Genomic DNA, 19,337 nt, shown 5'->3' on the forward strand with positions numbered 1-19,337 from the left:
CTCTCATAACACCTTCAAGTGTTTCTTAGCACGAAAATTGGACAAGTGGACTTTTCCCCCTTTCCCAGAGTGGACAGTGACGGGTCATTTCAGCATGTGATGCCCGAACAAGCGTAAAGGACATAAAATGCAGGTACTCCCCACAAGCAGAGCACCTACATCGTCATCTACCAGACTTTCACAGAACAACACACACAGAATGATTTGAGTATAAATGCCACATGCATACTTCTGTTCTCAATAGATCTTAGCCAGTGGCCGAGTCAGCACATAGGAGGATCGCTCATTTTCTCAGGTCTCCTACTAAAGCAGTGGTTTCCAACCTTTCTTAGACTATTACCCCTGAGCACAATCATCCATTAGCTAGTGCACCGTGTGTGTGTGTGTGTGTGTGTGTGTGTGTGTGTGTGTGTGTGTGTGTGTGTATTAGAATGAATGATGAACGAATTCACGGAGCATCACAAGTGCTGTCCATGACTCCTTCTCAAGTAAGAAAGCTAACTGTCCACAGTGAGGGTAGACACTTGTTACAAAATATACTTTCCCTGCATTACTCCACTCAGTTGTGGCACTTGCTTGATCCACACACTGGAATCCCATTTAAAATCAACCACATTAAAATGTGTGCACCATACTTACTGTTTATAAATCACACTTACCTGTGTCACGCTGTCAATAAATACATTTTTCTCTTTCACTGTGAATAATGAAGCAATTTCTGATTTCTAGACTACTGCAGGTACTATCTACGACTTGGAAAAAACATTTTCTCGAGATATTTAGCATTTGTTACGTATATGTCTCACTTTTATCATCAGAGATGTAGAGGACAGAGCACAACATACGTGTGTAGTGGGTGGACTATGTGAGTAACCTATAACCTCCACCACTTTCTTCTTCTTTCGATTTCGGCCATCTTTGGACCACGTTCAACAATTCACTTGCCCGGCTTTTTGATCTTTTTTTCTCTCTTCCCAATATTTCCTCATCATTTTCGAGTGGTTCCTCCTCCGCTCTTCCGACCATTTCCTGTTATTATTCTTTAGTTTCGTTTCTTCTGGAAAACACTTAATTTCGTTCACTATTTGTCTAAACTTTTCCCTGTCCCTGATTGACTCACGGGTGACATTAAAATAGGCCAAATCCTTTTTCACCATCTGTATCCATTTATTGTTGGTTTTTTCGTTCCTGTTACTATGTTCAAACACTTTTCTTGTTAGTCTGTTTCCATCCATCCTCAACAGGTGACCATAAAACGTTAGTCTGCGTTTACGCATTGCCTCACTCACTTTCTCAATAGTTTTGTATATTTCCTTATTACTCTTTAGCTTGTACTCTTCTCCAATCTTTCTCGGTCCTAATATTTTTCTCAAAATTTTCCTTTCTTTCTTTTCCATGTTTTCTATTTCCCCCTTTTTGTTAAGAGTTAGGCACTCCGATGCATACAGGCATTCTGGTCTAATGACAGTTTTATAATGTCTTAATTTAGCTTGAATCGAAATGTTTTTTTTGTTATATATGTCTTTGGTTTTTTGAAAAGCAAATTCCATTTTCCTTGCTCTCGTCTGGTTTGCACTCTTGTCTAAACCATTCACTTGAATTATTTCACCTAAATACTTAAATTTTTCTACTCTCTTAATATTGCCGTATTTAGTAATAAGAGTTTTCTTGTTATTTCTATGATTAGACATATACACGGTTTTTTCAAATGAAATCTGCAGTCCAGCTCTGGCCGAAACTTCTTGTAGTTTCTCCAGGTAGTTCTGAGCTATTTCTTCGTTTTCTGTAATTATTGCCAGATCGTCTGCAAAAGCTAAACAGTCCACTTCTATTTTTTCTTTTTTTGTTCCAATTCTGATGTCATTCTTGGTGCCTTTGAGTTCTTCTTTCCATATTCTCAATATCTTTTCCAGTACGCAGTTGAAGAGGATTGGGGATAAACCATCACCTTGTCTAACACCTGTTTTAATTTCGAACTTCCTTGAAATTTCACCCATAAATTTAACTTTGGCCTTACTGTTTGTTAGCGTCTGTTTGATAATTTGAATTGTTTTCGTATCGACCCCAAATTCTTCCAATACTTTCAGTAATGTTTCTCTATCTACCGAGTCGTATGCTTTTTTGAAATCTACAAATACTATTGCAAATCTCTGGCCTCTTGAGATTCTGTAACGAATTAGTGTTTTCAGGTTAAATATTTGTTCAACACAGGATCTACCTTGTCTAAAACCTGCTTGATATTCACCTATTTTTTTATCCAGAACTGGCTCCACGATTTGAAGTAATTTCCTTGACAAAATTTTGTATCCTACTGGTAGTAGCGAGATCCCTCTATAATTATTAACATTCATCTTATCCCCCTTTTTGTGTAGTGGGTGTATCAGGGCACACTGCCAGTCTTCAGGAATTCTTTCTTCGTCCCAGATCTTCTTAAACATATGTTCCAAAATTTGTGGGAGGTTGGTATCCATTATTTTTAGGATTTCTGGTACTATGGAGTCTTCACCTGGGGCTTTATTGTTTTTTAGACTGTGTATTATGTGTTTTATTTCTTCAGCGTCTGGAGGTTTTGACTCGGTATTAGTATTTCGGTGGTTTTCAAAACTCATTTTATCTTTGGGTGGTTCACAATTTAGTAGATTCTCGAAATATTTTGCTAATATTTCACAATTAGTCTTGTTTGTCAAACCTAGCTTGTTCTCTTCATCTTTAAAACATAAATTTGGGGATTGGTATTTGGTTAGCTGTTTTCTAAAAGTTTTGTAGAAATCTCTAGAATTATTTCTTTTAAAGTCTTCCTCAATCTGTTCTAGGTTATCCTGAAATTGTCTTCTTTTTTTATTACGGAAAAGCTTAGCTGTTTCTCTTCTCTGGATTTTAAAATTGTCAAGATCTTGAGGATCTTTTGTGGAGTTCCATTTCTGCCACAATTTCTGTCTCTTCTCCAGGTTCTCATCACATTCATTGTCCCACCATGGATGTCTTCTTACTCTTTTCACGAGACAATTTTCTTTTGCTATTTCAACTATTTCGTTTTTGATCTCCTCCCATCCCGCTTCCTTATTTATTGTGGATATGCCATCGCTATCTTTGTGCAATGCTCTTTGAAACCGTTGTTTAATTTCTTCATTTTTTAACGTTTCTGTGTTATATTTTGGAATTTTGTAAAAGGTTTTCTTCTCTTTTCGAAATGGGAGTGGTCTGAATTTAATCGTAGTCAAATAGTGGTCTGAATCAACATCAAGGCTTTTCAGCACTTTAGTGTTTTGAATTTCTTCTTGACAATGAAGTGAGATAGCCACATGGTCAATTTGGAATTCTCCGAGAAGTGGATTTGGTGATCTCCATGTTTTAGTTTTTCGGCTCAGCTTTTTGAAATGTGTTGTCATTATTTTCAAGTTGAAATGCCTACATACCTCTATAAGCCTTTCTCCATTTTTTGAAGTTCTTTTGTGACCTGGGAAGAGGCCTACTGTTCCATGGTATTTTTTCTCCCTTCCTATTTGTGCGTTAAAATCGCCTACTAACATTTTTATGTTCTTCTTTGAGCATCTATCCAGTTCCATTTCAAGTATCTCCCAAAATTCTTCAACTTTCTCCGGGTTATTTTTGTTGTCCTGGTTTATGGGTGCATGGCAGTTGATTATAGAGTATCCTTTGTTTTTACATTTAATCTCAAGAATGGATAGTCTCTCAGAACTCGAGTAGAAGTTAGTAACTGAATCTAAAATTGAGTGATGTACCAGAAATGCTGTTCCCAGGTATGGCATTTGTTTCATTAAGATTTTACCTGGTTTTCCTTTAAATAAACGATAGTTTTCAAAATCTAAAGCAGTTTCATCTAAAAACCTTGTTTCTTGTAATGCACATATTAAAATTTCTTTCTGGTTCAGCTTTTCAATCAATAATTTCAATTTTCCTACTTTAATTAGAGAGTTTACATTTAGGGTTGCAAACATAGTTGCTTTCTTAAATTTCAGTGTTGAGGGCTGCATACATGTTGGTTGGGGTCCTCCAAAATCCTTTGACCCCTTTGCATTGTTTCTACGAACAACGGAGGATTTGCCATTCGGTCTACCTCTTGGAGTAGTGTCTATCTTTGACGACGTTCCCATCATGCTTTGCAGTAATTGTTGGATAATAAATTGGGGGATCGGGTTGCCCCGAATCCGAAATTAAAACCAAGGTAGTAAGCCCTGGAGTTAGCTCTTCCGCTCTCTCTGCCGTTGGGAAATTGTTCCTCTTCCGCCATTGAGACCGTTGGCTGGGTTTCACCTAGTAACCCTAGGCAGGGGCCCTATGACAGGGTGCTACCATCTGGAGCCGGACGGACCCTGGTTTTTTTACGAGGTTGTTACTCCTCCCCCTCCACACTTCCCCATCCTCTTGTTTTTAGATGGGCCCGGGCTTGGGACCGGCTACTAACTGAGGAAAAGTAATTATTGATAACTTATATAATCAATATTATAGTCTTACAAAATTGTGATAATAGTAATGATATTTTGAAAATAATTTAGTTTTATGACTGAAAAAGAATCAAATCGTTTAGTTTTTACCCCTTAGAAAATTTCATTTTACCCCTCAGGGGAGTAATTACCCCCAGGCTGGGATCCACTGTACTAGAGGCCCTAACAGGAAACTTGAGGAGATGAATGATCCTACTACATACTGATCCAACCACTGGCTACTACAGGCTCTAGTAGGAGGCCTGATATGAACAATCCTACTACTGATTGACACAGCCACTGGCAAAGAGCTGTTGAAAATGACATAAATGTTAAAACCAGTCTAGCCAGCAAATAATATATGTGAGCATTGACTTTTAACCTATGTTGTCCCACATATTATATTTATTCTTAAATGTTATCCATGACAAATACAGTCATTTTCAAATAAAATGCCATAAACAGAACCACAATAGCAGCAGTAAAAAAGGAATTTACATTTGAATCTTGTATTTCTATATTTATTGTGACATAAAAGTATTAACAAGTTTCTCACAAATGTAACAGGGAAAAATTGGAAGCTTTCAGAAATTCAAAACTAATTTAAAAATACATTTTAGTAGCCACTTCTGTGACTTCTGAATATTAGTAATGAGGTGATATAATAACCACTCACCACAAAGTACTGGACCTCTGAATATTGGGATTCTGGGTTCACAACTCCCTGTTACCAGAGTTACTGTCACTAGGGCCACCTAAAAAGTGTAATTAGAATAGAATCTGTTTGAAGTGTGGAGTAAAATATGATTATATTTCTTGGCAATTAAATTTTTTTAATGATAGTTATTAATCGAACCAACATAATTCATCCTAGGATCTGTCTACTAAGTTATATACTGATGAGCCAAAACATTATGAGCAGCTGCTTAATATCCTGTTGGGCCATATTTGTAATGCAATATATAACTGATTCTGTTTATCATTGATTCTACAGTTCATTGGTATATTTGTGGAGCTATGTTACACCAGGTGTCTACACATAAGTCATGCAATTCCCGTGAACAACTAGCTGCTGATTTGAACAACTAGCTGCTGATTTGTGTATGCGGTAATGGCACTCGACAGTGACCCAGACGGAAACCATTGGATCCACATCAGGCGAATCTGGTGGCCAAGATGATAACGTGAATTCACTGTCACAGTTCTCAAGCCACTGCAGCATGATTCTGGATTTGAGACAAGGATAATTATACTGCTGAGACAAGACATTGTTTTCAGGGAAGACATCAAGCATGAAGGGATGCAGGTGGTCCGCAGCTGATCTGATGTCTCTGATTACTTCGCAGGTCACAATGTCATAGGGCGAACATGTGAACATGCAAGGGTGGTCTACTGTGGAAACACTCGTCAACAATGTGCGCTGAATGGTGTGCTCTGAAACACACATCCTCTTTCATCATAGGTGCCACAGATCATCATGTATCATACTTCACAGAGCAGACAGGCCTTCAAACCACATGTTCTGTGAAGATTTGTAGACTTCCAAACACTTTCACTTAGTCGTAGATTCACAGGCCTTCTACCACTTTCCAAAGATGCTCACAACTGTAGCAAATTAACATTTGACCAGCTTAGCCAATTTCAAGATACTCGTTCATATGCTCTATGTAATAATAATATGTCCTTTGGCAAAGTCGTTTATCTCGGTGGATTACTCCATTTGCAGTGCATATCTTCGCTAGGGTAATCCCCCATACATTTCTGCTTGGCCTACATACTTTTCTTACTGAGACACAGGCCCTTAACACTGCCAAGAGGCATCCAACTTTGCAGTTGGCAGGTGTCATAATGTTATGGCTTATAAGTGTGTACTAATCCGCCAGAACATTATATGACCACCAAACAAATAGCTAGTACGTCCATCTTTGGCATGGATAACAGTGGTGACACACAATGGCATGGAAGCAATGAGACCTTGCTTGGTCGCTGGAGGGAGTTGGCACTACATCTGCATACACAAGTCACCTAACTCTCGTAAATTTCGGGGAAGAGGGGGTGATGAGATCTGCTGCCATGTTCAATCACATCCCAGATGTGTTTGATCGGGTTCAGATCTGGGGGGCCAGCACATCAATTGGAACTCGTCACTATGCTCTCAAATCACTCCATCACACTACTGGCAAATTATCTTTTTGAAAAATGCCACTGCCGTTGGGAAACTTGATTCTCATGAAGGTGATGTACAGGGTCTGCAACCAGTGTACAATACTCCTTGGCCACTATCGTTCCTTGCATAAGCTGCAGTGAACCCAAGGATGCTCACCCAAATGTTCCCTAGAGCATAATTGTGCTGCTGGCAGCTTGTCTCTGTCCCGCAGTACAGGTGTTGAGGAGCTGTTCTCCTGGAAGATGACGGATTCGTGTTCTCCCATCAGCCTGATGAAGAAGGTATTGGGATTCATCATGATGCTCTGCTACTGTGCCAATGTCTAGTGCCAGTGGTCACATGCACTTTTCAGTTGGAGTTGCTGATGTCATAGTGTTAACATTGGCACATGCATGGGTTGTTGGTTGCGGAGGCCCATTGTTAGGAGCGTTTAGTGCACTGTGTTTTCAGATACACTTGTACTCTGTCCAATATTAAAGTCTTGCCAGCTGTCCTGTTTTACCAGTCTGCCCAGCCTATGATGTCTGACATCAGTGATGAGGGGTGGCCACCCACCCCCACAATGTCTGAAAATGGTTTCACCTTGGTTTTGCCACTTGTTGAAGACACTCACCAAGGCACACCTCAAACACCCAACAAATAGTGCAGTTTCCGAAATGTTTGTGCCGAGCCTCCAGGTCATCACAATCCGTCCTAGGTCAAACTCAGATACATCGCACATCTTCCCCATTCTGCACACGGACAGCATGATCACTGATACTACATGCACCGTGCTTGTGTCTGATTAGCAGTCATTCCTCCCTAGGTGATACTGCTATTGCCTGGATGGGTTTATATTGATAGTAGGTCAGTGGTCATAATATTCTGGCTGATCAGTGTATTTCAACTCTTGATATCATGACAACATCTATAAAGAAAATCAGTGGCAACATCTATGAAGACAATAAGTAAAAATAATACTGCCACAGATAACAATACATGCTAAGAAATAATTTTTATAAAATTTATGATATAAAAAAATTTTAAATGAATAAAAATCTGACACACACACACACACACACACACACACACACACACACACACACACACACACACACACACAATGCTTTTGGATGCTCTTACAGCGGTATACAATACAAGTCAGTATTTGGACTTGTGATTTTCTTCAAAGGACTCACCTACTGGTACACCCATCCCTATTAGGCAAAAGCACTGATATTTTTTTCTCTGCTAGAAAATGAGGAATGTATTCTCCAAAATCCCTCCTACCCCACCACAAGTATCCTATCACTTCTCAAGGCAGTGAAAAATCCTAATTCACAATAACACTGTTCTTTCTCCCAGATCTGTACCAAATGGATTATATCCATACAAAAGATGCAGGTGGAAGTTTTATCCCATTCATCCAAACAGAACATGCCATTCCAGCTCTGATGCAAACTACCACTTGTGCACTGATTATAAATGGCCGCTGTCAAACTGTCACCAAGCAAAAGCTTGTGGCAGATCATGTTTCTTAGCATAACACAATCAAGTTTCAATCGCTGCTTCAAAACACATACCATCAGAATCCTACCCTAATAGCATTAGCTTTCCTGAATTTCATGTGTAGAACTGTCCCTCCAGCACATTCTTCAATGCACCAATCTCCCAGTCACAGCCTCCATTACTCACTGTCCTCCACCAACCCCTTTTCCTTTTCCTAATCCTCAACCCTTGTACACAACTTTTATGTAGTTCAACCTGAAACTAACAAAGCAAGTGCTGCAGATTGGTATTACACTTTTATCTTGTTAATGTGTGTAATGTATTATTTCTAATCAGACACTGCTTGTAATTACTCTGCAAGAAATGGCTGCATATTTTGGTTTAATATTCTAAAAATGCCAGATTAGTGGCCAACAGAAATTATGAATAACAATCAGCACTCAATGACCATATAAATTATCATAAAAATTATAACAATTAAAATTTTAAGAATGATGAGATGTTTCCAGAGTATGTAGGCACTTTATTTGCAACTACTGGTTTCAAGTCAGTGTATACACATCTTCAAGTTTATAATGGTTATATTTCCATGATATAGATGGACAGTTACAGACTCCCAGCCTTTGGGAGGTTCTCCATGTTAAGAGTCAAACCACATTGGTGGGTTGTCATACTAAAATTGAGTTCACTCAAAAGATGCTTGTCAAAGTGAACAAAGCACGATTACTGAATGAGCCAAGGCAGATAACACCCCCAGAATGTCTTGTAAGATCCGGTAGAAACCAGCTGTACAAGACCAATGAAAGTGAAACTTACAATGATGTCTGTCTATCACTAGCCTCCATGGACTGCTTACACCACATCGGACTGTTAGCAATATTACAATTATATATTAATACTTTCAGCTCCTGATGGGCATTGACATATATCAACGGGGACAGGTGAAAATGTGTGCCCCGACTGGGACTCGAACCGGGGATCTCCTGCTTACATGGCAGACGCTCTAGCCATCTGAGCCACCGAGGGCACAGAGGATAGTGCGACTGCAGGGACTATCTCGTGCATGCCTCCCACAAGACCCACATTCTCACCTTATATGTCCACACACTACATTCGTAGTGTTCCTACCCAACACACTCATTACTCATGGAAGACATTCATACCAAGTCCCGTAAGAGATCAGGTAATATGTGTGAATCTGCACAGAAGGAGGAGGTCATGGCTGGTATTGCCAGAACTATATACTTATATGAATATGATTCTAAGTTTTACTTACTTTGGTTTCACACAGCTAGTGTCTGCCAGATCTTATATTATATCCTATGGGGTGTTATCCAGCCTGGCTCATTCAGCAGTCGTGCTTTGTACATTTTGACAAGCATCTTTTTGGTGTACTCAATTTTATTCTGACAAACCATCAATGTGGTTTGACTCTTAACATGGATAACTTCCTGAAAGCTGGAACTCTGTAACTGTCCATCTACATTATGGAAATATAACCATTATAAACCTGAAGATGCACCTATACTGGTGCAAAACCAATAGTTGCAAATAAAGCACCTTAATACATCTACGTGTCTTTGGAAACACCTCATCATTCTTGACTTTTTAATTGTTATAATTTTTTTTTATAATTTCAATGATGATTGAGTGTTGTTATTGTCATTCACAGTGCCCTTGAACTGTGGTTGTGCTCCCCAGGAAATTGTTTGTAGCAGAAATGAGCAATAGCGCATGGCTAACAGCAAGACATAATCGCTGACACAATGATTTCTCTAAATACCAGTTCAGTGGGTCTGATTGAAAAGTTGAGGAGAAGAGAAAACTATAGCATATGGCAGTTCAATAATCCAAATGTTCCTAGATCACAAACAATTGTGTGATTGCGTAATGCAAGTAAAATATGCACAGCATGAGTCAAAACTATACTCTCTGCCCATCTGTTGTTATATGAGGTCAATTCCAGAATGGAACATTCGGAATTTTGCGCCAATGGTGTGCTTGAGCGAAATGCAGTTGACATACCTGCACATGCCTGTGTTTAATTTTTAACTGGTGGAAGTTTCAATATTTTATGTCTGTTAATTATTGTTCAGTGCTGTATTGAGTAGAATGTTGTGTCACACAGTTTCTGAATTTCGAGATGGCAGAGCAATGCGTTTGCATTAAATTTTGCATGAAACTCACAAAAACCTTTACAGAAACACACCAAATGATGGAGGAAGCCTACAATGATGAGTGCTGAAGCCATACTTGGTGCTATGAATGGTTCACACGGTTTAAAAATGGCCAAACAGAAGTTAAAGTTGACTGTCATTCAGGATGTCCTTCGACACCAACCAAAGACGCTCATGTCAGGAACATCCGTGAAATTGTGCATGCTAATGGAAGACTGATTGTCCAAGCGATTGCAGAAGAATGTAAGACTTCAGTTGGATCATGTCATGAAATCCTGACACAGCATCTTGCAATGCATCATATTGCCACCAAGTTTGTCCCATGGCTTATGAGTCCGGACCAGAAAGACCTCCACCTCACAATCTGTGTAGAGATTTTGGATCGCGGAAATGAGAACAAGATGTTCCTTAAGAGAATCATAACTGGTGATAAGACATAGGTCTATGGTTATAATGTTGAGACCCAAGTTCACTCTTCACAAAGGATTGGGGAATGTTCTCCATGACCAAAAAAAAGCTCGCCAGGTCAGATCAACTGTCAAAGCCATGCTGAAAGTTTTCTTTGACTTGGAAGGATTAGTACATCATGACTTTGTGCCACAGGAAGGAGGACGCCTGTGAGAAGGAAACAGCTGAAATGTGGCAAGACAATTAATGGCTCTTGCATTACGATAATGCACCTGTATATTCATCCCTGTCTGTGCATGACTATTACACAAAAAACGAAATCACTATGCTGCATCGTCCTCTGTACTCTCCAGACCTGGTCCCTGCAGACTTTTTTTTATTTCTAAAGTTGAAAACTCTATTGAAAGGAAGAAGATTTACAATGATAAATGAGATAATAGAAAATCAACAGACAGTGCTTTGAAATAACCAGCAAGAGGAACACCAAGACTATTTCTAGAAGTGAAAATGACATTAGGAGCAGTGTATTAAATGTAGAGGAGAGGATTTCAAAGTAGACTATACACAATAAGTAAAAGGCAAGCATAAAAAATTTTGCGAACAAAGTTCTGGAATTTTTTGCACAGACCTCATATGTTCATCTGCAAGATATCTCTACTGCTAAAGCAGCATGGGACAAGCTAACAGAAGTCTACAGAGACTTTGGTTTCTACTGACGAATAGGGTTATTAAGAAATAGCCGACACTGGACTGGACTTATTTGGGGCAGCAGAAGAGTATGTGTGAAAAATAATTTACATACCACAAAAACTGAATGGCTTGAGCTTTGGAATTAGAGAAGAATGGACTAGGTGTATTTAATTTGAAGAGCTACCACAAGGATATAAACCAATGACTCTGAGACACAAAAATTTGAGCTTACCAATCATAGGAGATTCCTTAGAAAATAAATTACTGCAAGAAATAAATGATGCCTGTAATTAACCAGAAACTGGTGACGCTGCTCTGTAAGACAACACGAAGTAGTACGAACTGCTGTGTTCCAAAAATGTCCTAGGTGTTATAATTGAAGCAGGTATGGGTATCGGGCAAAAAATTATTGCAGCAGCAGCAGCAAAACTGATGGAAAAACTTCAGCCAAGACAGAAAACTACCAGACATTTCTATCAAATGCAGCTGCATGTAAAAGTAACCAGACTGAATGGTATGCAGTAGACACAGGTAAACCATCACAGAGGTCCCAATATCAAAGTTATGAAAATACTGTTAAAACAGTGATAGTTTCTCAAGTTGTAATAGCAAATACTGACAACTTACTTGTAAAAGGAACAGGTTTTCATACAATGCTGCTTTCATAGGCCACAAAAAAATGAAATGATCGTATGGCATTGTTGGCCGGGAGGTCCCATTCAGGTTCGGCCACCAAGTGCAAATCTTATTTCAGTCGACGCCACATTGAGCAACTTGCAACTGATGAGGAAGATGAAATGATGATGAGGACAACATAACACCCAGTCAACGAACAGAGAAAATCTCCAATTTGGCCGGGAATCGAACCCGGACCCAGTGCATGGGAGGCAAGCATGTTACCACCCAGCTAAGTAGGCAGACCATAGGCCTCAAAAAGGTGTGATTAAAGTACAAGATATTCCGTACATACCTCATCTTAGCACAGATCTACTACCTGTTAGTAAAACAATAGAAAAAGGTCATTCAGTTTTATTTGACAGGCAAGACTCCCATACTTACAATACATCCAAAACCACAGTTGCTAGTGCACCATTTACAATTGGAATGTATTGACTAGACCAACAACAAAACTGGAATTTTTAAACAAAATCAGTATTTTGTCATACAATGCAGACTTTTGGGTTAAAAGACTACATCATCTGCATTTTGAAGCTATCCATGCACTACAAAAAGGTCTGCATTTCATAAGAATGAGCAGTTAATATCCCATGCTTAGAGGGTCCGCAAATAAGGCTTTTTTTTTTTTTTCATGAGCTAATTCCAGAGTCAACGAAATTCTTGAACTAATATCCAGAGATGCATGTGGGTTGATGCAAACTAGGTCCTTTGGAGGAGCCAAACACATCCTTACTTCAACCGATGACTTTTTCCAGGAAAGTACCTGCATGACGTGGTCTTCAGTCTGGAGACCGGTTTGATGCAGCTCTCCATGCTACTATATCCTACAAGTCCCATCATCTCCGAATAACTACTGCAACTTACATCCTTCTGAATCTGCTTCCTGTATTCATTTCTTGGCCACCTCCTACAATTTCTACTCCTCCTCCCCCCCCCCCCCTCCTCAACCAAACTTTCCTCCAACACTAAATTCATTTCATGATCCCTTAATTCCTCAGAATGTGTCCTAACAACTGATCTCTTCTTCTAGTCAGGTTGTACCACAAATTTCTTTTCTCTGCAATTCTATTCAGTACGTCCTCGTTCTCCTGTGGCATCACATTTCAAAAGCTTCTGTTTTCTTCTTGCCCAAACTGTTTGTCATCTGTGTTTGATTCAAATAGTTCAAATGGCTCTGAGCACTATGGGACTTAACTTCTGAGGTCATCAGTCCCCTAGAACTTAGAACTACTTAAACCTAACTAACCTAAGGACATCACACACATCCATGCCCGAGACAGGATTTGAACCCGCGACTGTAGCGGTTCCAGACTGGAGCGCCTAGAACTGCTCGGCCACACCAGCCGGAATCATCTGTATTTGACTTCCATAAATGACTACATTCCATGCAAATGCTTTAATAAAAGACTTCCAAACACTTCAATCTATATTCAATGTCAACAAATTTCTTGCCATTGCCAGTCTACATTTTATATCAATTCTACTTTGGCCATCGTCAGTTACTTTACTCCCTCCCAAAAAAACTTATCTACTACTTTAAGTGTCTTTTTTTCCTAATCTAATATCCTCAGCATCACTTCATTTAATAAGACTATGTTTCATTATGCTTGTTTTGCTTTTGTTGATGTTTAGGTTATATCCTCCTTTCAAGACACTGTCCATTCTTCTCAACTGCTCTTACAAGTCTGTTGCTGTCTCCAACAGAATTACAATGTTATCGGTAAACCTCAAAATTTGTATTTCTGCTCATTGAACCCTAACTCCTTCTCCAGGCTACAAATCTGTCTCACTCTCTTCTAAACCATTCTTTCCTTTCATGTCCGTCAACTCTTATAACTGCCGCCTGTTTCCGTACAAGTTTTTTGTGCCCTATATTTTATCCCTGCTACCACCATAATTTCATAGAGAGTATTCCAGTCAACATTTTCAAAAGCTTTCTCTAGGTACACAAACACTACAATGTAGGTTTGCCTTTCCTTAACCTATGTTCTAAGGTACGTCGTAGGGTCATTATTGCTCCGTGTGTGCCTACATTACTTTAGATTCCAAACTGCTCTTCGTTGACTTCTACCAGTTTTTCCATTCTTCTGTGCTGAATTTGTGTTAGTATTTTGCAACCATGACTTAACAACATGACAGTTCGGTAATATTCACAGCTGTCAGCACCAGCTTTCAAATTGGAATTATTATACTCTTCTTGGAAATCTGGGGTCTTTCACACGTCTCATATACCTTGCACACCAGATTGAAGAGTTTTGTCATGGCTGGCTCTCTCAAGGCTATCAGTAGGTATGACGGAATGTTGCCTATTCCTTCATTTTACTTAGGTCTTTCAATGCTTTGTCAAACTCTTCCCGCAGTTTCCTATCTCCCATCTCATCTTCATCTACACCCTCTTCCATTTCTGTAATATTGCCTGCAAGTTCGTCTTCCTTGTATAGACCGTCTACATAAACATTCTACTTTTTAGCTTTCCCTTATTTACCTTGGACTGGTTTTTTATCTGAGCTCTTGGTGTTCTAAGAGTTACTTTCCTTTTCTCCAAAGCCCTCTTCAGTTTTCCTGCACACAGTATCTGCCTTTACCTAGTGATATATGCTTCTAAATCCTTGCATCTGTCCTCTAGCCATTCCTGCTTAGCCATTTTTCACATCCTGCCAGTCTCATTTTTTAGAAGTTTGTTTTCCCTTTTGCCTGCTTCATTTGCATGTTTGTATATACTACTATCATAAATAAAAATCAAGTACCACAGCTGATTCATGTCTTTCAAATCTGTGTTGAAAGGCAAACCACAAAAAGGATCTGCACTCTTCACACAGATAATGGTAGGGAGTATGTGAACAACATTCAGATAAACGTTTTCAAGAAAGAAATGATCTGACATCAGACTACAGCATCATAGACACTACAACAAAACAGAGTAGCTGACTATTACAAAGGCTCAATAATAGAAAAAGCACGATGTCCGTGCTTCGAAGCAATTTTGACAAATAAATTCTGGGCAGAAGCAGTCCCAGTTACAGTCCACCTAATTAATAGATCTCCATCTAAGGCTTTAAATGAAGACTCCAGAAGAAGCTTGGAAAAACAAGAAGCTGGATCTTCAATATCTCAATATATTTGAAGCTAAGCCTTTGTTCCCAAAGTGGGACAAATATCTGTTGAGTTTATCTTGGTAGGATACTACCAAGGAATTATAAAGGCAAGAGAGATTATTTTGATGAAGGTACTTCTAAACAGCATAAATAGGGAATGATTCACCATGTTGATTATTCTTTCCATTCACAGAACAAAAAAAAGAAAGAAATATCAACTCAATTAGAAGAAACTGCTGCCAGTCCTTAGACTAACACATCAAGAAATACTTCAATGAGTACAAGCTACAATGAGGGATCAAGTCCAATAATGCAAATTATGATAATGAACAATAGCAGCAATATGGGCCAATACAACGATCACCAAGAATTCCAAAGCCAAAGAAACTGTACGACTTCATTACTCATCAGTCTAAATACTCAACTGAATCCAGTCCTTTGTCACTGGAAGGAGCAATCTTAAAAAGAGAGCCACATGTGGGAGTTTGCCAGTTTACCTTCAGACAAGAACTCAATAAATGAGAAAGAGGTCTTTAAAACTAAGAAAGATTTGAAAAACCACATTATATGCTATAACACACAGCTAATAGTAAAAGTTTGTACTCTGAAGAAAGGCCTGGACTACGATGAGATATCTGCACCAGTTATAAGACAGAACCCACTAAAGTATTTATTTGCTATGGTGCTAAACACACTCTTGACATCGATCACCTATATGTTGTCACAGGATGACTTAAATGAAGATATCTATGAAAAGTTTCGAAAGTGGATTAAGCTATGACAATAGTGGTATTAAAATGGTGAAAAAGCCAGTATATGAACTGAAGCAAGGTAGCCACTGCTGTAACTTGAAATTAAACAGTACACTGTTAAATCTAATTTCAAAAAGTCAGCAGCTAACCCATGCATCTACTCCAAAAATCATGATTCAAACATTACAACAGTTAACATTTATGTGGATGAAATGATAACTTTTAGTAAAAAATCCAAAAGAGAAAGGAGTCTTCAAAAACAAACTACTTTTCCAAGATTCAATCAATCAAAGAACGACTCAAAAGAAACTAGATGAAACTGGACTGACTGACTGGAGGCCAAAGTGCAAACAAGAAAGACAAACAACAAGTAAATAGACAAGTGGAGATGGCATTACAGATAAACAAAGTGCAACAAATAATCCAGAGTGAGAAAGCCTGAAACTTAGTGAAAGTGGAGGTCAAAAACCAAAAATGTGTTATGACAACAGACTGTTGTGATATGAATATATCACTGAGAACGATGTTCCTATATGGCAGAATTTATAGGGTGGCTGTGAGCTCCAATTGGGCAGTGGAATTCTATGTGGCACTGCAGTAAGGCAGTGCTAGCACTTGTGCTGTAATAGTTCTGCCTAGTAGCCAAGATACAATTCCATGTCCTCCGGCAGGCTTTCAAAGTCACTGGGCCAGGATTCTAGACAAAACAAGAGAAAAATTCTAGCTGAAAGATTTTGGCGAAGTTACTAATTGTTTAGGTAACCAAATTACCAGGAAGGCCAGAGAACCACCAGCTATAGATGCAGAAGGTTGGTTGTGGATAGACAAACCTCTCTATGTGGGGGAAATTCTCAACATTTAACATGAAAGAGAATAATCCAGTATGTAGATCACTGGCCAATAACCAAGTAGTGACTCATAATACGACAACAAAAACAGACTAAGAGCAAGAAGCTATGGAGAACATACTGTAGCATGAAGCCATTGGAAGTTTCATATATGCCCAACTAGGAACAAGCCCAGACCTAGCTTATTCAATAGGAATTGTCAGCTACTTTTGTAATAATCTGGGGATATCAAACAGGCAGGCAGTCAAGTGGCGCTTTAGATATTTAAGAGGTACCAAGAACATGAAGCCACTGGTTTTCACAGCAAAGGACTGCCACATAATACGTTGCTGAAATGCAGAATGGGCCACTGATTCCGAGGACATAAAACTGAAAACCGGATATCTGTTCAAATATGAAGGAGCAGTGATATTTTGGCATAGTATGAAACAACTGACAGTAGCCTTATCCACAATTACGGCTGGAAGCTCTGGGACTTCAAAGGTTAGACATGAAATGTCTCCAAATGCCACCTTCAGGGAATACTTTCAGATGTTTCAAACTCTTATATAACCAATTTATGCAGAACTGTATACTAGTTTATGTTGTTTGTGGAGATTATAATGTTGGTATTCTGTCAGACTGTTTATATTGGACACACTTAGGGTTGCTGATGTCCAGTTTCAATTTTGTGTTATTTCCCACCTCAAAGTTACCACTGAAAGTCGAAGAGTATACTGTTCAAAAAAGGTTTTAAGAGCATGAGAGTCAAATATTATGAATAAAATGAAATTACTGGAGAACCTAATATTCATTGATGACTATCTCACAATATTTAAATTCTTAAACATCTTAAAATAGTGTCTTCAATACTGATACCCTATAAAAGAGATGAGGGTCAAATAAAACAGAAGCAATGGGGGAGGGCAACATATGGTACTAAACGATTTAGTGTCTGGAACACAGTACTGTGTGTAATCCATTGCAGCATTATTAAATAACAAATAAATATTAAATAAAAATTATTAAACAGCAAAGAAAAATAAAGATACACATAAATATGAAGCCTGATAACAGCCATAACAGTGAGTACTGCTGAAAGTGACAGGAAACCATGAACCTAATTATACACTGTAAAACAGAAATGCATTATTTCAACTGACATTGTATACGCAACAGCATAATTGTGTTCAAGGTACAAAACCTCAGAAGAGTATGAAAATCATTAGATGAGTAAAAAATGAGAATTTCAAACATTTCTGGGATAACAGACTACAATAAAATTCTGATCCATGTTTCCCTGCATCCAGTTTTACTTACAGGATTCTCAACAGGCATAATCAGTTTTGCTTATTTACAGGATTATCAACAGGCATAAATTATCTCCTAGCAGATCTATGGTTCAAATGGCTCTAAGCACTATGGGACTTAACATCTGAGGTCATCAGTCCCCTAGACTTAGAATTACTTAAGCCTAACTGACCTAAGGACGTCACACACATCCATGCCTGAGGCAGGATTCGAACCTGCGACCGCAGCAGCAGCGTGGTTCAGGACTGAAGTGCCTAGAACCGCTTGGCCACAGTGGCCGGCTAGCAGTTCTAAAAATGACAAATTGTACTGTTGGTATTTACTAAGACCTTACAAAGATGTTGTTTTAGTAGACAATAAAGCTATATTTGGTAAACTGAAATGTAATAGTAAGCTCCTTGTGTGGATGTATTCTTATTTTCATTGTAGGCAGCAGAAAGTCAACAAACTACATGTTGAGCCATCTGCGGCTCGTGTTCTTGCCGTTTATTGTTTGTCATCTCCTCTTACGGTACCGCCACCTCATTTTCTTATTCCAGTTACTGGTGTCACTAACTTCCTGCCTTACCTGCTGTGAGTGGCGGCAGCAGCACTTATCGATAAGTGCACTGTTGTACCATCTCTGCAGCAACCATTTCCGGGTCATTGTGTGTCGGGAGTTCAGTCGGGATGCAGCAGCAGTGAAGTCGGGGACGGAGCGCTAGTGAGGCGCGGACAGCCAGTGCTCGCCGACTGCTGGCAACACTCTTGAACTGTCTGACGGAAGGAGACTGGAGTGGGAACGACCATTGGTTGGTCGTCTTATCGGCTGATGTGCATTTGGTCCTTTGACCGTTTCTGGGCCTAGGCAGTCAGTCGGTTGGAGCAGAGGAGTGAGGAAGCCTCCATGGCGCGTAGGCAGGCTGGAGCCGCTGGTGACATGCATGTTCGGTTGGAGTTGTGAGGCGCTTCTTGCGATGGTTACGAAGGTCATCACCCACCGATCCTGAACACTAAAGTCGAGTGCTCACTTAACCTACTATCAGGCCTCAACTGCTATCACATCACTTTGTTTGATCCTGGTTGTCGCTTTCTGGGAGATTCCCGCGAGCAACAATGTGTGTGCATTGAAGTTGGCTAGATTTGCAGCCTTATTCCCGTGTGGTGTTTAACTTAATTTAATTCATTCCTTCATTAATTAAGTGTACCAGCAGTATCTTCTGCCTTGTGGCCGTTGATGTTCCGGTGACCTGCCCTGTTTTTTGACAGTGTATTTTCCTCGTTGTGTCGATGCTGTCCAGCACAGCGTGTATTTCGACA

At 39.3% G+C, this 19,337-nt stretch overlaps 1 protein-coding gene across 2 annotated transcripts in view; it reads right to left on the reverse strand.

Moving 5' to 3' along the window:
• Window positions 1-19,337, reverse strand: part of LOC124622487 (RWD domain-containing protein 2A) — a 121,593-nt gene that overhangs the window by 22,592 nt on the left and 79,664 nt on the right. Inside the window, exon 4 of one of the 2 annotated variants that reach the window (XM_047148199.1) lies at window positions 5,122-5,200. In XM_047148199.1, the coding sequence (XP_047004155.1) occupies window positions 5,160-5,200 (41 nt within the window). In that variant the 3' untranslated portion in view covers window positions 5,122-5,159. Of the gene's footprint in view, window positions 1-5,121; window positions 5,201-8,289; window positions 8,362-19,337 lie in introns of those variants that run through there. The other variant, XM_047148200.1, reaches the window with a different exon arrangement.

The sequence above is a fragment of the Schistocerca americana genome, chromosome 7 (assembly GCF_021461395.2).
Source record: "Schistocerca americana isolate TAMUIC-IGC-003095 chromosome 7, iqSchAmer2.1, whole genome shotgun sequence".
NCBI classification, from domain to species: domain Eukaryota; kingdom Metazoa; phylum Arthropoda; class Insecta; order Orthoptera; family Acrididae; genus Schistocerca; species Schistocerca americana.